The sequence below is a fragment of the Coccinella septempunctata genome, chromosome 4 (genome assembly GCF_907165205.1).
Source record: "Coccinella septempunctata chromosome 4, icCocSept1.1, whole genome shotgun sequence".
In the NCBI taxonomy this organism is placed as follows: Eukaryota; Metazoa; Arthropoda; class Insecta; order Coleoptera; family Coccinellidae; genus Coccinella; species Coccinella septempunctata.
Window position 1 is genome coordinate 1,465,078 of NC_058192.1, and position 24,968 is coordinate 1,490,045.

Sequence of the window (24,968 nt, forward strand, 5' to 3'; positions counted from 1 at the left end):
CGGGAGTTCTGGTTAAAGTTTCCCTACACACGGTGGATGCAAGAAGATCATTTTCATTGTTGTTGGGTTAGAATTGAGCCTTTCAGTACTGCGACCAAGTTGATCTATTGTTCTTGTACCCTTATCAATCACCCTCATGAATCTAGAAGCTTCCGCCTACATTTCGTGATGATTGATTGCTGTATCATCCAAGCTCCCGAAGCACCCTGCACTGTATGATCTGTATGATCGACAGTTTCCTCCTCCAACTTATGGAGCCTGGAAATGTCTGACGTCCCCACAAGATGCAGAAGCTATTTCAACCTACAGTGCCCTGTCAGCAGTCCTACAGTACAACGAAGCTAAACTGGATTAGCTTCTTGATCTAGGAAAGTGAAAATTACACGAATCTTTTCGCTTGTGTGAGTCATGGACATTTCCTCCAGAATTTCTTGTTTTGCAACCCTAATTGCTGGATCCAAGCTCTAAAATGGTCTTTTCCATGACCACACAAGGGTTCGGGTCCATTAGGATTAACTTCTGATGCAATTTTCGTAAGTGCATTATCCTTTTCATTTACCACGATGCCCAAGTGCCTTGGAAGGCTTAGAACCGTCACTTCATTGTCTCTGGCCAGTTACTTCATAATGTTGCTGCATCCCCAGGTCAGCAAAGTGCTCTGCCAGCAGAGTGCGCTGTCAACAGACGAATGCAAATCGGCTGCAGTTGTTTAGTGCAGATTTATCCTTCGTCTCATTCAAAAGACGAGAAAAAACTACTCCTGACACTCTAGCTTCAGAAACCAGTTATTGGAGCTTCCAATTTCTTGCTGAAGAGATTCAATAGCCGATAGACGTGTCCTTCAGTACTTATTTAGCTGAGCAACGCCTACAATCCCCTTCAAACTATGCCTGGAATTCTCTAATTCGTGATCATTTATAGCTATCTGCAGACTTGAATTACTCTGTACTCTACCAATTTGGTATCTGTGATGAGACCACATAAACACTCTACCTAGAGGAAGACAAGATATAGGTGAACACCTCGATTCACTTGTTCTGCTCGAGCTGTCTCTGAAGGAGCTCAGAAAGTATTCCTTCTCCTGCAGAAACTGCTGCCACAAATATTTAGAACAAGAGGGTGAAATGAAGTTTTCAATAATCGTATTGGTGATGGAGTACGAAGCCATATACAGGTGGTACTACAATACAACTACGTGAACACAGTGAAAGTTCAACAATCGAGTCGTTTTTCTACCGAATGACACCCTCTACTTATGTACTCCCACATGTCACCTATCGATCTGTCAAAACGAAACCAATATGACAGCTCAAACAGCTCTTATTTCCTCTTTAATATTGCAATCGCTTGTGCGGCAAGACAAAATTATCAGATACTTATCGAAACTGCGAGAACATGACTGTGAAGGAAGCCACGCGAAAGATGATCAGGTACGCTTTACAAGATGCAATCGATCCAGAGACACCTGGTAGATGGTGGTCCCGTGCCTCGTATCCCTAACCATAAATATAATATAGGTGCGTTGTTAATTCAAAGTTGGACGCGAGTGCCGACTTCCACATGGTGTCTTCTATCTGTTTTCTGTCTGTTGTTGCCCTTTTCCTTTCGTCTCGGATGCAGTTGAATGACTTTACGAAAATAAGAGTGAAACCAGAAGGGATAGCTCTCACTATTCGATTTTAATCCCAAACGACGAGGAAATTATAGTTTTATTCGTTTTAGGACGAGAGTTTGACAGAGATTTTCCAGAAAAATATCCTCCTTTCCGTGTGCCGAAAAAGGGCAAACGTTGCCAGATTCCCGAAATTTTCCGAGTCGCCTTGGTACGTACCCAACTCGTAAATACCTGTTCGTAATTTTATAGAACAAAAATCAATGGCAAAGGATCCGCCCGGAGTTTGACGATCTACGGTATGCGCCCTAAAAAGCCCGGTTCCGCTCGAGTTGGAGTACATTCGGCGTGTTTGACATTTTATTACTTTGCTGGAAGGTTCGAGCGTGCCGAGCCACTTTTTGAGTCTCGTCCATGTCATTTTAATTGTTTCCATCCGAAAATGACCGGAGCAGTTGCCAATTTTGTCGAGACAATGAACAAATTCAGCCGTTTTTTGGACGCCGGTTCCGGGAAGAACTGGAACTTTGTGATTTCCGGAAATCGACTTTCTGGAATCGATCCTCCGATTTCGTTACATCCATTTCGGTGATGAGCTACACGTAGTCTGTCAAAGGGTTCCATAACCCTGAAACTGTTGGCCGCATCATGAAAAACTACGGAAATTCAGCGAGTCTTATTTTATGCTGACTTTGCTTTGAATTATTGGTAAAACTAGCAGGCCAGAAGATCCATCTTTCCAATTTTCCTTCGAAAACCTCCAGGTCCAGGATATAAAGGTTGGAACCTCCCCGGAGTAGCCAAAATAAAATTATGATTTCACGTTAATGTAAGATATAACTTTTAGTTAAAAAAATGGGTTGGTTCATTTTAAATTCCCAGGGGGGCAATGGCTACGCAACTAAATATATTGGGGCTCATTCAAGCGCTCCTCATTCCAATTAAGATATAATGCGAACATATCCATTTTGCGAGTTTCTCTGAATGCACGTTTTAAGTTATACTCGGTATTTTTGGAGAATGCCGAATTCTTAATGAGGCATTTATTCATCGAGATTCAGAAGCCTGGCCGGAGTACGCTGAAACAATGTCCCCAACCTCGTTATCCCTATATTTGTACTTATCTGTAATTGGCGCGGTTACATCGATTCAACATTCACCTGTTACCTTCCGGTGACAGATAAGAGCGAACATGTGCATATAGGAAATTTTAATTTTTGTCACCGCTGCCCGTTTAAGGATGATGATCCATCATGAAAATCAAGATAATTGCAAAAACCGCCCATTTCCGCATGAAATTTACTCTGGCGGATGTGCTTGCGACGCTGCTACTTGATTGGAAGTCATTCAATCAAGTTAAATTCGATCTCTTCCATTCAAAAGCTCGATTTTTCAAACTGTTCGGAGATAACAAAACATTTCAATTTGTAACCGTGGTGTAGATGCTTGGAGTATGTCAAATTTGCATTCCGGTGTGTAAAATTTGTTCTTCTATTCGTTTTTTGCGGTATACATACTTGTCTCGATTACACAGGTTCCTTATTGGAAATGATAAACCAATAATTTCCTAATAGCACCCCTGATCATTATGCATTCAACCAATTAACAATATCAGTTTACAAGGGGTGTTTAACATAACCACATGTTATACACGATGATGCACTTGCGAAGACCGGCTACGTTAGACGGTAACCATGAGAGTCTAATACCAGCTCATTATGCAAGAATGGTTAATTCTTACCCAGATGCAATACAATGCACAAGGTATGTAGCACGTGCTGTCTCCGAGAAGACAGAGCGCTACCAACTGCTTTAGAAAGAGAAAGGACCAAACTGAAGACCGTCATCATTTCGTCGGAATTAGATCACCTGCCGTTTGGCATTTCTGTCCAAAACACTGGCCACTGGGTCTTTCTCTTCTACTCCCTCAAGTCTGGGGAGCTGTCGTGATGTAACAGGCTCGGTTTAGGTGAATTCTTGGTTCTAGTTGAGGCAGGAAGAGATGGAAATGTATATTTTACAAAATGCACGAAATTAAGTTATTTTCTCATGAGTACTACATTTGTAGCATTTGTGCATTCATGATCTATATCGCAATGTAATGGAATCAGGGTCTTGGAATGTAGTGGGCGTGCAAAAATGGCTTTGACTGTTGTTGACAGCTGATTTTGGAGATTTCACACAGCTTAGTCTTAAGTCTATAATGTTCAGTGGATATTGCAAATTGTTAACTGTGTGGAATATGTTAGATTGGGTGTTAACTAAACAGCATTTGGGGAAGGATTTAGTTTTTGCTTCGATTGGAAGAAAGGGGTAGCTGAAATGCATGAAATGCTTGTGGAAGTTTAATGGGAGGTTGCACCAACTGTAGGGAATAATATTGAGGTTTCAAGAACAGTGATTCGAGTGTTGAAGACTAGCCTTCCTTTGGACACATGAAAAAACTCGAAGACAAGGCATTACTCGATAAATATCCTATTCAAAGGCAAAAGGAGCTTTGGCAGAATGGCTTCAAATCATGCTGAAATCGCAACCATGAGAAATAATTGAAACTTAGTGCTTATATTGTGTATGTCCTACATGATAGAGTGATGGGTATTCAACCTTATCTGATAGGGTAACCAAATCGAAAAAATATCAAACTACTTCAATGAAAAAATATCCAAAATACGTGTATTATCAAAATGCGCTGTGTAGATGCATCATAAAAATATACTTGATTATTTCATAGGTGGCCAATGCGCCCCTGCCAAATGTCTTCGATTTCGTTGTTGGCGAATCGGCCGGTATACCGTTAGGTTCCCGAGTTGAACAACCCTTTGCCTTCTTCACAATTAATTTTTTGCCCGAGACCCTCATCTTCCGGGGTTATTATATTATTAAACGTGGTTGTTCCCCCAAAAAAGCTTACGGTACCTTTCAATCGAAGCTGATTCATTCTTCTTGCAGATGTTGCAGCTGAACCTCTAGTTACTTAATTTTGATTTTCCGCCTCTTCAACTGTGGAACCAGAAAACGAAAGGATGGGCGTTAAGTGGCCGAGGTGGCGAATTGTTGGAGCAAGAGGATCCAGATCAGAGCGAGGTAAGTCTCAATCAGTTCCACCGAAAAGCATGAATGATTTAGTTTTATTAGCAAAAAACTGAAAGAACTAGTCGACAAATTTCTTCTGGTATTTAGAGAAGGCCCACAGTTTGAGTTTCGACCAAATCGAGGTACTGTGGACCTAATTTTTACACTGCGACAGCTACAAGAGAAGGCCCGTGAACAACAATCAAAGATTTATACAGCCTTCATCGATTTAAGTAAGGCATTCGACTCGGTGAATCGGAGAGCGCTATGGAAAATCATGGAACGACTTGGAGTACCCGAAAAATTCTTAGCAGTGTGTAAAAGCCTTCATACCAACAACACCGCTAGAATACAGCATAATGGCTCTACAACCGACCATTTCTCAACCAACTCCGGAATAAAACAAGGCTGCGTATTAGCGCCTTTACTGTTCAATATTTTCGCCATAGCTGTATCGATAATTGCAGATATGAGTATGCCCGTAAGCGGTGTTGGGATAAGATTCAGATTTGATGGAGGCCTGTTTAACCTGAAGCGCCTTAGAGCAAAAACCCGCACCAAGTTTATCACGGAACTTCAATATGCAGACGACTGTTCACTCATCGCTAGCAGCTCAGAGGATCTACAGATAATGATGGACACCTATAAACATATATACGAAGCTTTAGGCCTTAGACTCAATATCGACAAGACCAAAATCCTGGTAAGTCCGCCAGAAAGCCTTCGAACAGAATTCAGCCTGGAGAATGAAACTCTAGAACAGGTCGAGCAGTTCAAATACTTGGGAAGCTTCATAAATACTAGGGCTAATCTAGACACAGAAATACAAAACCGTATCAATTCGGCATCACGGGCAATCTGGAAGCTGAAGGACCGAGTGTTTCAAAATCACGACCTCAATCTGACGACCAAGACAGCTGTTTACAAAGCAGTCGTCCTCCCAACGCTTCTTTACGGAAGCGAAAGCTGGACGCCCTACAGGCGACATATTAAACAGCTTGAACAAACGCAACAATGTCATCTAAGACTGAACATCAGATGGTTCCACAAAGTTTCGAATGCAGAAGTCTTGCAACGGGCGAGTTGTACAACAATTGAGACTCAAGTAACGAGGGCCCGACTCAGATGGAGCGGCCACATTCTGAGGATGCAAGACACAAGACTCCCCAAAATAGCTCTATATGGCGAATTCACTGAGGGAGCCCGGAAACCAGGAGGCCAGTATAAGCGGTTCAAGAATACACTACATCAATCCCTAAAATTAATTAATGCCAATCATAACTGGAAACAACTAGCGTTAGACAGGTCACAGTGGAGGTCTTTGGTACACAGTTATAATGGAGAATCGAGAAGGATACAGCGGCGGATAGATCTGGTTGGTGACTATCCATGCCCTGGGGGGTGAAGGATCTGCAGGTCACGGTTGGGTCTCTTCAGTCACAGGAGGGCACACAGTCGTAACTAGCCCTAAGAAATTACAAGTCTGTTCGCAATTTTTTTTTCTTCTTCTTTTTGTAGATTTATTCCCGGTAACGGGATACAGCAATGAACAGTTTGAGTAGCTTTGAGACACACTCGATCTGTCTCATTGAAATCGAGTCACACATTTCTTGAGGGCTCTTCCCCATTCCCCCCATCAGAATGAACTAAATTCAGGAATCCGAGGCATCCGACGAAATTATCTTTCGCCAAACGGGCGTGTGAACAAATGGAACGATCGCAATCAGCAACGTTGGTGTCCGACCGGAGCGAAAAAATCCATAAAAATAAATATTGTCCATAATGTTCCGACAATTACTGGAGAAAAAGCAGCTCGACCCGAACATAACCATTAAAGATATAACATATTATCGGGGTATTCCCATTCCGGCTCGAATTTATTGAGGCTTTGTCTTGAATTTCTCCTTCCGAACACCCGTCTTTAATTTTTATGTACCCAACCGACTATCTCTAGCAAGTGCACATCGGTTTGACCGCATTGTACGGGGGCTATTTCGAATTTTTCGGAAATATTCGACGACTGCTTTCACAGGCAATTTTCTTCTTGCAGGCCGGTGTATTTTCGGTGCTTTCACCCGATCTTGTTCATTATAAACGCGCTTTTTCCTTTGCTCATCAGTATTCAACCACAATTCCCTGAAATCCATCATGTTTTCATCTTTGATTTTCCGCTATTACCCCCGATTATTTGGTAGGTACACCCCCTATCCCTGGTCCACCGCGCTCTCTTGGTCCACCTGCACTCATTCGCGTATTTCTTCTTTTACCTTTATTTTCTTACTTTAATCCGCGCTCCCTTGCAGTCTACGATTTCATGGTTTTACCTGCGATTTTCTTATTTTTTGCTTGTTTTCCGGTATATTTTTAGAGCTTTAACCCGCGCTTGCCCGTTGTATTCGCGCTTGGCTATTGTTTCAGCGCTTGCCGGTTGTTTCAGCGCTTGCATGTTGTATCTATCCGCGCTTGCCCGTTATATTCGCGCTTGCCTGTTGTATTCCCGCTCAGCCATTGTTTCAGCGCTTGCCTGTTGTATCCGCGGTTGACAGTTGTATTCGCGCTTGCCTCTTGTATTCGCGCTTGGGCGTTCTATTCGCGCTTGCCGCTTGTATCAGCGCTTGCCTGTTGTATCCGCGGTTGACAGTTGTATTAGCGCTTGCCTGTTGTATTCGCGCTTGGGCGTTCTATTTGCGCTTGCCTGTTGTATCCGCGGTTGACAGTTGTATTCGCGCTTGGCCATTGTTTCAGCGCTTGCCGGTTGTTTCAGCGCTTGCATGTTTTATCTATCGCGCTTGCCCGTTGTATTCGCGCTTGCCTGTTGTATTCCCGCTCGGCCATTGTTTCAGCGCTTGCCTGTTGTATCCGCGGTTGACAGTTGTATTTGCGCTTTGCCATTGTTTCAGCGCTTGCCCGTTGTATCTGCGCTTGCCGCCCTTGGCTTTTCGCTACTACACGCGCTCTGCTGTCTTTACTCGCACATCTCTGCATATTCAGACTCTTGTTGACTATTACCCGCGCTTCATTGTTTTTATTGTTCATACTTCTTTCGTTTTGTCCATAACCAACGTTGTTTCATTGCGTTTATTAGCAGAAACTGGCTCACCTACGACCTCCTGCTTTTAAACGACCCTTGCCTTCTCCTAGTTTTGCTGATTCAACCCACGTTTTCTTGTTTTCATCCACGACTTTCTATTTGTACCATAATTTTTGGAATTTTTTAACCGTATCAGTCTTTACCGTCGCTATCCTGATTCAACATGTGCTTTCCTGGATTGACCAGCATTTAAATAACATTTTTCGAAGGCTTCCAGCAGTAGATTAAAAATTGGGAACCACTGATCTTCGGCGATGATTACTCCGGCCAGTAATCCATCAAAACGGGCTACACATTCGGCAAAAGTTTTCATTAACGGGCTATAAATAGACGTCGGACATAATTATTCGCATTTTTTTGCGAGCAGATGATCGGTAAAGGAACCCGGGTCTAATTAGACTGTCATCAATCGAGGTGGGAGTCGAAATTACGATCGTATTATTATGAACAAACGATCGGACTGCGTGGTCAGTTTGCACGTCCGAGGAATCCTGAACGCGGGCAATAATGTGGAAGTTGCCGAATTAATCAGCGAGCAGTTCGGCCGTCTGTAATAAAACCGTGAGCAGGTGCACTTTTTCTCGCTTGTGCCACTGAGAAAACTGCAATCTGCCCATCTAGACCTGCCCATACGGTCAATCATGTCACGAGATCCAGGAGGTATCCTGCGAATCGCTTCCTGATTCAGTCGATTACGAAATCTTACATCGAATGGGTTTATTTCATCCGACGTTTCGGATAGCGTTCGTCGGGCGTCTTCAGGGTATCACTTGTTGTTAACCGAAGAACGTTTTCTTTTCGGAAAATCGATTTTTAGTCCATCGGTTATTTATTTTAACTGGTTGGTCGCTCATCGTTATTTTGTACTAACTCAGAGACTTCTTTCTGGAGCTTCCTAGATCAGGTGCTCTTGTGGAATGCTACCAGAGTTTAGCAGCTCACGCGGGAATGAGACGACAGATCCGGTTTAAGCCTGGATTTCTCAGTTTTTCCCAGTTGAGGACGTTTTGTTTATCCAGCATACTTCTTTCTATATTGGTTTCCTATCAAATATAATCCTTGTGAGTTACACGACCCATTTTAGGACTTCATCATTAAATTTCTACCATTTTCCAACAGAATCCCTATATTCCCAACTTCGTGTACCTTCTACGCCAGGGTAATCTTTCTGTATTTCCTGGAATTTAATTATGAATGAGTCTTTTTACCGTTTGATGGAGCAATTTGGAAATAACAAACCAATGCGTGAGATTTTCAGTGATCTTTCTCAATATCTCTCATATGTCAGGAAGTGTTTTTCACCCTCTGGCTATGGTCGTGATGTATTCCCCAAATTACACGAAAATTATGCTAAGCGATGATTTAAATCGATCTAATGACCTAGAAAATCAAGTTCTTGAGAGGGACCTAATGGTAATAAACGACAGGTGAGACATACACCTTGATCCGTAATTACTATGAGAATCACCGGTAAATTAGGCAATAAAGTGTGATTAATTAAGTAGGAATGTTCGTTTGAGTTAGATATTAACCCGCGTATTGACATAACAAATTGTAAAGAAGTATACGTATGGTCAACTAATCATAAAATATGATTTATGTGGACAGAAAAACTTGTTCGAATTCAATGACGTACAAAATATACACCGCTGATATTATCATATTTTCTATTTGAAAAAACAAAGGAAATATCTTAGGTTGGATAGGGAAATAAATTCATGCTTGCATCTATTTGGATCAATATATATTTTCAAACTCAATGTATACAAAATTTCACATATTTCTCATGGCTGACCACAACCAACAAATTTAAAAATAACATCTTACTATCGAAACTGGACAAATACATACATACAAAAATACTTAGTCGCTAATACATTTACATATCTTTGGTTTTTCAAGCTGTATGAAGTTTTACTAATGGTTTCAGCAGAGCCTAAGTCATTAGTAAAACTAAAAAAGTGCAAATCGAATGATATAAGTGCGCCATATAAAAATAACCTATCAAATCGCTAAATTCTCACGAATAATCACAGTAATTCACACATTTTTCATCAGAATTAATTTTCTAACAATAATTTGGACTTATTTGCACTTTTGCAGGAATGGTAACAGGACTGTTGAAACTTAGACTAGACTGGTATCTTGTCCCATGATTATTTTCTAACAAAAATAAATATTCATCCTGATAAGTGATGGACGGATTTAAAAAATTCACAGATTGTCATTCTCTCAGATGAATTCAGGCACTGCATGCGGTATTTTACACAAAATAACAATCCATCTGAATCTGTTTCCACTGGAGGTTTCATATATTCTACGGTGAACTGAACTAGAATTTGAAGAAAATTTTCAAGTGTTTACTATTGGAAAATCCAAATGAAAATGTGGATGCCTAATTCAGGATATTAAAAGATATAACAAGTCAAATGATTCTATATACATTTCGAAGAATCTGAAAGAAGGAACTATACAAAAATTTACATTCGAAACCGTTTTATTTACAAACTTTTAAGGGTGTACTCGGAAATGCAATTTTTCAATTTTTCTTGCTTTCATATATTGTTTCAATTAAATTAGAAACATTTGGATAAAATGTGGTCTTAGATATTTCAAAGTTTTCTGAATTTCATCAAAATATTTCGTCCTGTTCCAGAGAAATGATGGTTGATCACTGACCACCATCAGAGGTATAATTATTCATTAATCTTCGCAGTGTAGCTTTCCTATTCGGGTTCTCTGTTGAATAACTTCAAAACCATTCGCCAAATTGAAATTTCAAGCATCAGTTTTTCATAAAAAATACCACCTCGTTTCTGATCGAAATCAGAATTATCAGTATCACCACTGAGCCATTTGTGCCCAACTCTATGAATGGACTTCCTGTTCAGCAACTCTCCCAATATTCAACAATATTTACAAGATTCACCTTCAGAACGTCTACATGCTCTAACTATTACTAGAAATCTCCTGTTTGATAACCTTCTGTCTATACACACTATCCAACAGAGTTTCAGGAACTGCAGGATGCTGGGACTCCCTGTGTCTTCGAAGATCAACTTTTCTCTGGAAGGCCTTATCGCACAACCCACAGGAGAAAGGCTTGTATCCCGTATGCTTGCGCATGTGTGTGATTAGATTCGATGATTGGCTGAAAGCCTTAGAACACACCACGCACTTATGGGGTTTCTCTCCTGTAACAAAAAGGGATCTGTTAAGTCGACTGGATAATAAGGTGTCCGTATAGGGATTCAAATCCATTTATAAAAGGGGAGATTCGATATTGTAATGGGGTGATTATGTTACTGGGTGTTCGTTGTTTAATAATTATTGCGTATGGCAAGGTTCCTGAATTTGATCCAAATTTGTAGTCATTTTTCAAACAGGAAAAACCTTCATACAGAAGGAGAGAAAGCTCATCGGATATTGAAAACATGTACCAAGTATTCAACCAATGGTTATGGAACCAATGAGGATTTCCAAGGATCTGTAGAATTGAAGTTATTTTAAGTGACGTAAAGGAGAAATAATCCCCATAGAGGAAAGCTTTCAGCGAAATTGTTATATCTCTTATTCATTTTGCTTCCATGCGTAGACCCCTATCAATAAAAACGATTCGAATTATTAGAAAAATAACGTCGTCGCTTTTGAGCGTAATGAACGGAAATAAATCTACCCACTGGAGCGTGTAAAGTTGACTCCATTTCATTGAAATCTTTCGTAAATATTTATCCACAATAGGACTCTAAACTGTTTATTTTGTGAGAATGGCTTGACGCACCCAAGCGAGAATTATAATCGATCAATTCTCTGTGGAACGATTGTTTTTCAATTGAAATGAGTTTTGAAGATTGGAAAAATGTGAAATACAGTTTTACAAGACTGAACGGCTGCATCTAGCTCGATAAAATGTTCAGATTTTTAACTAGAAGAGTTGCTCTTTCAGAATATGTATCACATTTCCATCCACGGTCACTTTTATTTAGAGATAAACGACTCTAACTCTGACTATCGAAAAATTTCCAAAAAGATGGAATCAATGAAATGATCGTCAAGACCGAACGGCTGCATCGAGATCCATGAAATTCTCAGATTTATTACTAGAAGAGTTGCTCTTTTAGAATATGTACATTACAGTGGCAAAAAAGGATTTTATGCGAAAAATTCTCCAACAACCTGCATTCATTCACCTTCTGCGTCGAAAGGTTGGCGTTTTCGAATAACAATGAAGAGCATGCAAATAACCCGCGGTTTTCTCTACCGATTACCGATTAAATCGTTCAGATTTCGATGTTAATCACCCACATCGTATAACCGTTCGAAAAACACGAGTCCATAGTTGGAACAAGGGTCGGCAATCAAAGAAATCACTATATGCTCAACGATTCTCGAAGTACACCTTGTACTGACGACTATCAGTCCTCTGTAAGTATCCAATTGGGCGAAAATGCTAATTGTTGGGCAGATAGGATATCACGATCATTAACATTGAAACAAAATCGAACGGGGCAGGTGTATACCAAGGACGGGATAGATTTGATCAGTCTTTTGATATCTGTGAATTATTCTAGATGCATGGAGTATAGTAACTCAATCTTTCAGCATTGGCGGTCTGAGAGGTCAGTTTGTGACGATTCTTGTCCACCAAATGTTCAATAATGATAAATCAAACGTTCACTCTCATAGCTGATTAGGTTTTTGGTCCACGTTTGATGACCAGAAGTAGTCATTTCGCTAATTTTCACCAAGCACAGAATTCATATGAATAAGTATGATGTGGCAACAACTTATAGGTCAGAGTTGTTTCATATGCCCAATCCTCACCCATGGGTACCACATCTGTCATCTTCGGCGACGTGACAGAACAATCGTCCTTTTCTGAAACGTATAGAATCATTGTCCCAAAACAAATATGGATTTTCATACGCGTCAGAGGCGAGGGTTTTGAAAATCAGACGCGTACACATACCCAGGTATTATTGTTGTTATACCCGATGCCATAATGAAAACGATTAGCGTTATTGATGAACGTCAGGACGTATAAAGAATGAATTATGCAAATGGTAGCAAGAAAACATGAATCAATAACTAAATTGAACACGGATGACAAGTGATATTCGTCATCTGATAAAAGTCATACGGTACATCGATCGACACAGTTCTGCACTAAATTTAATGAGGAACTCCCCGGAGGGTTAGTCCGAGTGTGCTTGTGAGATGATTGGACATCTTTTTATTAAACGCGCGGCACACAAAACGGTCATTTGTAACAATTTGTGATGTTCGAGGACAACCTTGTTGTTTGTCACGGCTTTTTTCGATTGTTTGCCGTAGGAATTTTACACGAAACATACCAATTCTGGCAAGGATCGATCTTTTATGGGTTCATTAATCGAAATTATGAACTTCTGTTCCGAGTACAATTTCGTGACCAGTCACAGACAATTCTCTTTGTATCAATGTTTCCAATAATGCAGATTCGATTCATTTGAAAACTGTACTCCATTCACATTTATTTCAGCAGTCGGTTGGCCATGAAATAATTTTCTCCTTTTTTTTAACTAGAACGGAGTACGGTTGGCACTCATGAAATGTCGTTAATGTCATAACGCCGTTGCCACAACTTATATCCATTTTTATTACGAAAATGCCGAAAGTGATTGAAAAAAGAGACAGGGTTTCAGTGTTCAGTGCTATTTAGAATTCAAATGTGAAATTGTGAATGGAGAGAAGAGGATGACAAAGAATTTCCTTCTATTGGGAGACCCAAATAAGTGGTGGCATTTGAGAATTTTATGTTTGAGTGAATTAATGCGAAAAGTTTACTACAGGATTTTCGATGAATGTCATCGGAGAATAAGTTCCCGAACATTGATTTTTCTATTTTTCATTTGACTTATCCTATACATTGTAAATGTCTTGAGGTACCAATAAATACCTAATTATTATTATTATATCAATGTATTAAGATAAACAGCCACAAATACGAGCCAGGACAACTGGCTCGTGGAGATACCCATTCCCAACAACTGCATCATATGCATTTCATCTTCGGGTTGATATTTTTGAAATCTACAACTGATGTAACGTATTCAAACTTTAGCCAAAGAAGATAACGAACATAAACTCTCCTCAAGCTAGTGCATATTATGATATTATACCGATCTCTTGTATTTTCCATGCAAATAACTGGATTTGGTATGCCTTCAGTCAGTTTGTATAAACTTATGTTCGTCACATATTTTCCGAAGAGATTCGACATTGTGATAAAATACGTAATAACAGAAACTTTTACGTAGAACGGGCAACATAGCGTTGATTTAAAACCCAAAAATGTTTTGACAAGCGTCATAACCCCACATTTTCGTATTATACATAGTGAAATGTGTCAAATTTCCATGGTCAACCGAGTGCTTATATAAAAGTGAATGGAGTATAGTATACTCTGCTCTGAGGATACACCCTTTGTAAGGTCTGTTGTTGTGGGTCTCTTTTTTGAGCAGCCACTGTTCAGTTACAGTCCTCTGGTCTCTAAGAAAGAAATTAATGAATGCTTTTCAGGTGCCACCTTGAGGGAGCTGTACCTTAGCAGTTTCTACCCAAAAAAAAACTCCCTATAACTATCCATTTCCACCCTGTTATAGGTATCCCTTCGAAAAAGCTTGATTTCGTGTGTCTGGATGCAGCCCTGGCAGACCATCGGAAAAAATCCATTATCATGTAATCATCGTTCGCACGATTAGCATTATGGCGCTGTATAAAAAGGACAACGCGGTGTGTCCAGAATGGCGCAAGCACACGGACCGGAAAGGTGTAAATCAATGAAGTAATATTTTAACAAATCTGACTGGTCGCGACAGTTATGAATAGCCTTATTCTCCGCACAATAATCAAATCTAAAGCTTTTACCTCGGTGCCACGCCATCATTAGTATTAATGTCGATCATAAAAAGCTGATTTGTGTCACCTTCATGACAATAATTTCATAATACAGATATGGAATATATTGAACCTCAAACTTTATATTACGTTCCGTTTTATATGTGACACTTCTAAACGCAATAAACTCGATTTATTACCGGATTTTTTTCACTGACAGTTCCAGGGTTTCACTGCCGATCGATCATTCTGTAACGTTCGTATCGATTGCGAGCGCTGAATTTTAAATTACTACTTAAGGCGCCACAAAAACGTCCCAGATGAGGACTGCGAAAAGTCGAAGCCATTGGGGCCTCACAATGGACAGATATTTCGATTTTAATTCTGTGTTGCGATGAGAAAGTGTCGAGAAGTTTAGGTACTGAATTGATTCTCTAAAAATTTATACATTCATGCAGCCATTATTGCAAGGGGTAGAAAAATCCATCCTTTAACTACATGTGATGAAAATTCACTGTCAAAAACTGCCACTATATCAACATAATCTATACAAGCCTAATCTTACAGCGGGTTTCATAAAACTTTGACACTCTGGTCAACGGATATGGCAGTCACTCGATTTCTTAAATGAAATCACTGAAACCTCTTCATTTCTGAATATATTGAAAAAGTACCGATTGAGAATAATTGAATGGAGGTATAAACATCATAATTTAATGCGAGAATGATATCCTGAATGATCAGGACTGAATTATCGATTGAAAACAAATTGACGTCTATTCGTCCATCAAGCGTTGATTCCCCGATCAAGCTTTATGAAACCCGGGGTTAATCTTCCAAAGATACGGGATCGATGTTTCGGAGCACTGAATTTTCATCCCTAAAAATCTCTCGCATCAATTCAGCATTACATTGAGTAATCTCGAATGTGGTAAAAATATATCGATCAAGGGTCTTCAGCATATACATTTCGCGGCATATTTGATATTCATGTCAATCACGTACGATGAGAAATATCATATCCTGATGACCCTTCGTTGATTTCAGGAACGCTACACGAATTTGAGTAGATTGAACCTCACGCAAAAAGCACCCAACCACCCTCTCTCCCCCATTTGTAATGAATAATTGATCGAGCCTGGATCATACCCTATAATTTTTAATGATGATTCATTTCTAGTAAAATGTGTGTTTATACCGGTCATACAAAATGTAAAGAAACAATTACCTATTTTTGTCCATCGGTAAACCAACCTCCTACTTTTCTATCAGTGAACACCGTGATACAGGAAAACTAACGAGTACTCAATTTGCTCTAATAGATACGAGTTTTTCGATTATGTATTTGTGAGTTCATTATTGATGCAGATTCGATCGTAATAATATTAAGATTATCCTCCTATTCACTGTCTTTAAAGGGATTGCTCAACAGGATATTAAAAATGAAATGAGGTAGTTTGGTACTTTTCGACTTACCAGTGTGAATATAGGTGTGCTTTTTCATGTCCGATTTTTGGTGAAATCTCTTTCCACAGTACTGGCAAGGATATGGTCGTGTATCTGAATGTATTAGGAGATGTGTGGACAGGGTGGACGATCTCTTGAAGGATTTTCCACACTGCTGACACTGAAACAAAGATACATAGGGTAAATTTCACAAATGAAAATTCGAAAATTGTCCAAAAGCGTGAAATTATTGTGACCTGTATCATCTGAAGGTTTTTCATGTTTAAAACTAAACAAAACAATTGAATTGAAACCATTCATCAGTAATAAAGTACTAAAACGAAGATTTTCCAATAAATACAACTTTGTTTAACAGTTTTCGTTCGACTACTTTCTATATTACTTCGGTTTTGTATCATGAGCGTTTGATCCTTCCTTTTTCATTCAATAATTCAATAAATACCCTTTGGAAATTCGTTAGTTTCGTGGAAGTTTAGCGTGTGGCTCGTTTCTTGAAAGAGACCCATTTCTCCGGACAATTCAACTGATTTTCGAGCCATAATACCGTCCATTAGATAAATATATCTCTATACAAGACGATAGTTCGATATTTATAATTCAAGCAGAAGAAAATCATCAATTATTCAGTAATGATGTCGTGTCGACAGAGTGCACAGTGAAATATGTCTATAAGTAATAAAAACAAATAAGTATTTAGTAATTAGAAAGCAATTAAACCAACAGCGGTAATCCACAGAGAACATTTTATCCTCCTGAATAATTCCTCCGTGCAATTAGAACCTGACTGGGAGTTTTCCATTTTCCCTCACGATTTTCCGTCGATAAACTGGTAATTAAATGAAATATTGAAAGAAAATATTCAGCGTTTATTGCTTTCCTCTTGAGATTCGGTTGAAAACGACGATTATGATGGACATTAAGAGGACTAATGGTTGTAATTAGTACCAGGATTACAGGAATCCGAACCCTCGAAAGATAGCCTGGACGGAAACAACTTAAAAAAATAGTTTCACCTGGATAAATGACTTTCTGCTGTTTGAAAGGGTTGATTTCCCAAGTTGCATTATTTATGAGTTAGAAAGGATTCGTTTTGCGAGTATTCCACATGACGAACAGCGTTTTACAAAAAGATCCCTGTCGTTTCATTAGCAGCTTTATCGATTTTTGTTTCGAGCAATAACAAACATATCAACCCGCGCTGAATCTTTCTCTAATCTGCACCACTTCAACAAGAATGTTTCTTATATCCCCTTTCAATTATTCAGCACAGATAACGACTAGTTCAGTATGAATAATTGGCATGCATGCGAAGAATTGATTTCGGAAAACCGTGGAAAACATTAATGGGGCGACTGCATTATTCAACCGGAGGCAGCAATTCAGCCATAAATAATAGAGATGCAATAAGTTCAACTTCTGAAACAAGCCAGGGACATTAAAAGTACATCATTCTAAATCATAGTCGAAACGGTAACGATCAAGTCATTCCGATGGCCAATACTTTAATAAATAATGCTTTTACTTTAATCGGACCAGACCTTTCATTAAATCCAGGCAAAGTACGGTTTCCACAACTTCTGAATCTGTTAACATGAAAATCTATCCTCCGTAATGTATGCAGTAATACGATCGACAATAAAAATGATTGAAGACCATTCTTGACCCAGAATTCCGGTATATATTCGAGGGACATTTGGGTATTTGAGATTTATGGCGAAGTTGTTAGTGAAAATTGCATTTTTCCTCTATTTCTAAGCTCATAACTGACCAAAATATGCTCACCGTGAACTGTTTCTCTCCTGTAGGACCGATGCTTGTAACTTTTGGGTTGTCTCGTTCCATGTAATCCCAGTTCCATTTGCCTTCAGGGGTCCTATCTGGGGTGATGACGGTGGTACTCATAGGTGAAGGTTGGTTTTTCGAAGCACTTTTCATTTCTTCTTCGCAGAGACTGCCTGGTGACCAGATGTTTTGGGTCCTAGAATTTTTCTTCATCGAGAGGTTGAGTGGCAGGTCGTCATCTGTGGTGAGAACAGATAGTATGGATTGGTGGTATAGATGACCGTTCAGGAACATCACAAATTTGGTCTACGATTACTTCTATGTCACTAAAAAGCGATTGAGTTTCCCTAATACTGATTATTGGGCAACACTCAGTTACTAAAAGACTTTGACTTAGGCTTTGACAAAATTTTTCTTCTGGATTTTCCTGCGAACTATGATTGAGGTAATTTACCACCGAGTTTTCAAGGAAAAAGCCTCATAGGTGTGAGTGAGAGCACCAGGGTTATCGCAGTTGAAACTCACTTCCATATTTCGATGAAAAGAAGGTAAAAGTACCCTTGAAAGTCACCTGTCAACTTTTTAAGGAGCAGTTTTGCTCACGTCGAAATTATGTGCTCAAGAAAAATTTCCAGCTGCTCTGTCGCGAGCTGATTGATATTTCTATGACACGATTTATGACATGTGTTCCTCATTGGCGAATCGACGTGATAAGTTCGCCATTATTTTTCTGCTACAGTGGGTAAGTTGACATTTGCAACATACATTCAATTATCGTACGTGAATTGGCGTGCCACTTACGAAGATCGAGAAAAAACATTAGGATATCGTAAATATTAATTAAAAACTCATTTGCGGCAGACATGACAAACGACTGAGGTCTGATTACCAATGAAATCCTCAGATAAGTTATTTATGAAAATGATTATTGGGTGTAATCATTGCTTCGGCGAATAGAATTTGCTTTACAGACAAGGTGAATCGAGATTTTTTTACTGGATGCCATTAAATCTATATTTCCTTCCATTAGACGTACTGTTTCGAACATATCTCGCCGAAGAATCGATAGGATCTCCAGGCTTTTATAATTCAATTATTTGTTGCCTGGGGTTTCCGGGAATTTGAGAACAGTACTGAAAAGTTCTCGTTTTGCTTCTTCATGTCCTACTTGATTTTTAGGATTTTGACGTTTTTTGAAGTTAGTAGGACATATACAGTTGCTCTATTATCGAATAATACTATAACTGTGTGTTATTTTGGGCTAAAACATGTTACACAATTATATTTTTATCTATTATTTCAAATGTTCTCGTTTAAATTCACCTACTCAACTATATTTTTGCGTATGAATAACAACTCGAAACTTCGGGAAATACAGGTTTCAATAAATCGCGAATTGTTCCTTATTTATGCTCGTCCTGATAATGAACTGCGCTCATGATCATAAAAAACAAGAAAAATAGGTAAAAGCGTAATTAAAAAGGAGCAAAGTGGATCACTTTTAGGTTACTTCAACGTTATCGATATCAGTTTCGAAAATTGTCGCAATTTATGAGCTTCTTGGCTCTGCTTGGAAGTTGATATGGATAATTATTGCCTAGGGTTAATTGTCATAATTGAGTTGGCCAATAATCAGTATAATGAGTGTACTTTGTGATATATGAAAAAGCAAGAAAGAGCTTTAGGTCTTTAATCGTCCTCATAAGGTTTACATACATAAATGATTTAATGAAAGCAATACGAGTTGAAATAGTAGTAATATTTCTGAAACATATATCTACAGATATTCGAAAGATATTGGTTATTCGAAAATCTGAAAGTACATATATTCAGGGTATGAATGAATAGTTGTTTTCCATAAAAAATTTATTTGAGCATTCATTCTTCAATGAAAAAGATCTCCATGAATTTTTTAACAATGATAAATTGTTAAACTATACGCAGATGACTGATATTTCGAATATGGCTATCATAACTTTTCAAAAATATATTAATACTACAAGAAACTGTTAGTTTTTCAGCTGGAGAAATTGAATGTTTATTTTCCTCACAGCTTAGAGTATTTTGATGTACACTTACCCATTCTGGCTTTTTCTGGAGTAGATCTAGCGTCAATTGTGGTGGTTTTGTCGGGGCTCAATGTTTCCGATCTATTTGACGGTGAATACGGCATGAAAAGGCCTGGTATAGGATGCCAAAAATATGGGTGGTATCCAGAAGACACCAAGGGACCCATTGAATTGGCGTACATCAAAGCACCGACGCCTGAAAAAAAAATTGGTTTCATTAATCGAATCTTCATTATCACCTGCTTCAAAAATTTAAAGTTTCGTTCAATTCTATTCACCTCTTAATGAAAGATAGTTCTTCTGTTGTAAGTCCTTTCGACAGACGAGTTGAAAAGCGCTCTGTCTGGACATGGACAGTGGTGATGATGGGCTGACACTCCGAGATGATATGTCAGGGAGTGGACTACTGGATGGACTCCCTGGAGATCTGGGCGGACTAGATACTTGTACACCATTGAACTGCGGTAGCATCATTAATCGGGGCATTCTGGAATAAATAGTTTAACTTTCATTTGTGCCCTTATACAGGGAGAACTTGTTATCTTCGTAGTTCTTAGAGGCATAAAGAATTATTTAAAAATTGAGTCGATGGGACTGCGTGTGAAAATCGAGGAATCCGAAGCGCGCCACTTCCTACAATTCCCATCGTTAACGGCGTCTGGTCAGCAATTCATATTATCGGCAAAAAATGTCATTTCCCTCCCCCGTCTTGCTTCAGTTACGGTGGACGCCGCTTGTCGTTTTTCCCCAGCCTTCTAAATGTGTAATCGCGTGCCACAATTCGGTAATAATTTTCGTTATTGAAAAACATTGCCTTACTTCCGTCCATTTACCAGCGGGCGCATCTACATCAATTAGACGACAATCTCGGCAATCAATAGGAACGGAGAAATCATTGCGTGTCCATAAGTTGGCAGGGGGGTGGACGTGGACTAATGCGACTGACCATCCATATTCACGGATTTTGTTCGAAAGTAATTTATGTAGGAATTGAGGAAGAAGTAACATCTATCATTAGTGGGGTTATACTTCGATTTACATACGAATCACGAATTTATCGGTGGTTGATGCTGTGTCCTGGTTAGGCTTTTCCCGTTCGGTTTTTGCCGTCCGGCTTTTGCCTGAAGCAACCTGATGAAAAATTATGCATCAGGTTTTTTACTAAGGTGAATTTTTCGTGGTCAGTTTCGCAAAAATTGACTCATTTTATCCTGCACCAATTACCTTAAAATCTTTTGTGTCAATTTCCATTATTGCAGTGAGAATTTTCGTTTCATCTTTTTGATCGCACGAAAATTTGTTCTTCATCTGACGACAGGATTAAGAATTCTGCATTTTCTGCATATGTTATTGATTCTACCAAATTATTAGTAAAATAGATATATAGAAATCTTCCTTATCTAGCTTTATCCTTTGTAATATGAGTTCAAAAAAAATCTGTCCGATAATATCCCGAAAAAATAGAATTTGTGTCTATGAATATAGCATCTTCATGATATTTTTGAAACTTGAAAACACGAAACCTGAAGTTTATATTGGTGAAGTGAATAGTTGGAAAAATAATGTTTTTTTCATCCTAAACCAAGAATGATCTCAAGCACTAGTCGAAAAACTCTCACTCACTTCAGGCAGAATGGACAAAAAAGAATTTTTTGATTATTGGAATTTATTCTGCATCGAGAATATACAAAAAGACGAAATTCAATGTTTTTGAAGAAGTGGATATCCTTTCCTCAAAGAAAAAACTGTTTCATTTGTTTGTATAGATGTATTCAATACAAACTGACCCAAACATAAAGTAAGATTTCATGGTATAAGTCAAAAAATTATCGAGTAACGAATACATTACACTAACTTCCACCTCAATCTTTCAATTTGGCAATCAGACACGCTTTTTTCCACATCAAATATAACAGTACCATATCCTCTGAGTTACATGTGCTTGATTGCCGAAGTAATTGCCATCAATTTTTTATGTTGAGTGTCAATCATGCCAAATATTCATTAGGATTCGCTAGATTGTAAATCACAATTAGAGACTACCTTTTTTGAATCAATTTTATCCCCCAAAAGTACAGTTTTATGATAGGTACGTGGATATAATTAGTTGGAGATAGCCTCCATTCAGCTGTATCATTAAAAACCAATTAAACACCTTCTGGACGGTGTAGGCTCGTTTTGAAGAGTGAAACCAATCGATATTGGTGTCGCCACAGAATCATTACATTTGTGTGAAATAAGCTTTATCATACTACACAAACAACCCAATGATTTAATTGCCTTAAAAAGTTTGGGTGTGATGATTTTATGAAAGAAGCACTGAATTCTACTTTTTGAAACATCCCAGAAAACTGTTGTAAGTTGTAACTTACTTTGAAATCATATTGGGTCATGATTCAGATTGAGGCGCATTCGCCATTCTGTACTAGGGAAGATAAATTATGGAATACTATGTATTTCTTCAACACATCTGAAATATAATAGTTACGCTAAAGAATGTTCATCAAGTATCAAAAGTCTCGCATTAGCATTCTGTTGGTATTGAATAAAGATTGTAATTTTATGGCTTATTAACAAGATGCACAGGATAATCGAGAGTATAATCTGTTTGTTTTAAAAGAAGATAATTAGTTAGAATGACAAGGAATACCTGACTGTGAACATCATTGGGCTTGGCTCTAATAGCTTTCGATTTAAGATAAAATGCATGTTATTTCAAGGGGCACTTTCCATTATGGTTGATTACTGTAGAAAATAGAGGAGCATTATAAAACTCTATTATGTAGGTGACTGGTGACTTGCCTTAGTGAAGTTTAATAGTCATTTGAAAATATCGCATACATTCTGTTAAAGTTGATCTAGATAAAAAATTGAAATATAGTTATAGAACATATGAAAATCATTCATTCATTGAAGCTTCGATTGTAAGAAATTTTGTACGTTTATGTGTTTGAGAATCGCGCTAAAACATCTGGACCAAAACCGATGAAACTTTCACACTCAGAAGAATTCAAGACAGAAATATATTTTATTTGATCTTAATTGGAAACTAGAGAAGGAAATTTATTACTTTGTTATTATTTGAGTGAATGTATGTACCTAGGTTGCAAATTGGTGCAATTTCCGGTCCAATTATAGTCTTAAAAACCAGGCATTCTCATATGTTTGAAATGGATTTGAATATTTCGATCGACATCACAGAGATATTGAAGAGATAAAAGGACAATAAGTGTTGAAACTTAATATGAAATATTTTCAAAGATTTGCTAAAAAGTTATAATGGCAAATACAAATGACCAAACTAGATTTTCTTCTCAAATAAAATTCAATTAAGTTTTGATAACGTTAGATACATAAAATTCGGAAAAAATTTTCCTCTGTACCACCTATTTTATTCATGATTTCACTTTTTTTAGCTTTAATTTCTCTCATTTATCGATTTCAACCTAGAATCAACGAATTTTCTTCCTTATACTACTTATACAAGGTGGAATTCAATAGTTGTTTCCAAATTTTCAATTTAAATATCTTTTTTATGAAAATTGAATGCATTTATGCCTCCAAAGACTTATGAATTGAGTTCTTGAATACTATAGATGAGAACACTGCATAAAGAATTAAAGGAGATATTTTGAGCACAGCCTTCATTGCAAAAAAAAATCAAACTTAATAATGGAAACAAATTTGTATCAATATTCGTGCAATAGCGATAAATTGAGGACCTCTTTATAAAAATTTACAAGTAATTGCTGCTAGTTACCAGTAAACCACTCAATGGATGACAGAATTCTGTGATGTAAAAAAATTGTTTCATAGCAATGAGTACGAAAATTTCTTTTCTTGAATAGGTGGGTACCTGATATTTTTTCGACTTATAGGTTGATTGGGATTTTCTATAAACCCAACACTGGTGACCATAGGTCTATTTCTCGAATTCTAAGGACATCTCTTATTTGATCCTTTCTCTATTGTCTCTCAACATTTTAGCGATTTAATTATCCCTTAAGTTTTCATCAAGTTGTTGATGATCATCATCATTGTCGAACCAGGGTTGAGAAGGCATGAAAGATTTTACCATAAAAAATATTTCCAATTTTGAATACAACTCACCTTTACTCCTAGATCAGCTGATGTTTCTCCCAAACAGCACAACTCATAAAAACTACTCTACGTTAACAAGGCACTTACAACGAAGGCACACGAAATCCCTACACTCAATTCAAAGTTTTCTCATAAGTCCATCAGGAACATGTCCACAGGCCGTATGGTACCAGCAGGACACTATATCAAGTCTGAATCACGAGAACGATCCACGTATGGCTGCAGATTCCGATGAGTCGTATGGCACTCTCATATTCGAAATGTTACACCTGACTGAAATTCTGAAAGGATTCTCTGGGTATAATGCGAGGTCTCCCCTACCTGGAAGCCACCACGGAGTTATACCATAAGCTCCACGTGCTAGCTTTACCTGTTCGCTCCTCCTATTTTCCACCAAGATCCGGCGCCCATTCGCCCGCGCAGATTTCCGGGCGGGTCCTTCGATCCCGGATTCCCCGGATTGGCCAGTGATTTGCAGGATCAATTAGGAGATGTCGATTAATTAACTGATTGATCGACCGATTTGGAGCCGGTCCGGCGTCCGGACTAGGTGTCGTTAAAATACCCATCGAGATGGCTCGATGGGAGACGTCGATCGGTGGGTGGTTTATTGGTTCAATTGTTTTCGTTGGTTGTTTTTTTTCCTCCAGGATATTTGGATATTTCGAACATCAAAGTCGATCTGGCATCATAGAATAGAAAGCAGATATGATAAATAATAATTAAATAAAAAAAATTTTAAAAAAAAATTCACAAATAAAAAAATAAAAATTATAAATGAAAAAAATCGAAAAATCACTAGAATGTTACCTACCTACTGTGAACCATTTATTATTGAGGTTCATGATTCCGAATTCAATTTTTTTCAAGTGGAAATTTGAGTATGTTTCAGCTT

General features: G+C 38.3%; 1 protein-coding gene across 1 annotated transcript; it reads right to left on the bottom strand.

Moving 5' to 3' along the window:
- Positions 1 to 9,502: 9,502 nt before the first annotated feature.
- Positions 9,503 to 24,395, bottom strand: LOC123311303 (zinc finger protein sens-like). Its single transcript, XM_044895190.1, has 6 exons — positions 24,083 to 24,395; positions 20,251 to 20,459; positions 19,983 to 20,168; positions 17,904 to 18,142; positions 16,131 to 16,281; positions 9,503 to 10,969 (listed from the first exon to the last, which is right to left on the bottom strand). Exons 2-6 carry the CDS (start codon positions 20,456 to 20,458, stop codon positions 10,725 to 10,727), a joined length of 1,029 nt encoding a protein of 342 aa, XP_044751125.1. The 5' UTR covers position 20,459; positions 24,083 to 24,395; the 3' UTR covers positions 9,503 to 10,724.
- Between the last annotated feature and the right edge of the window lie 573 nt (positions 24,396 to 24,968).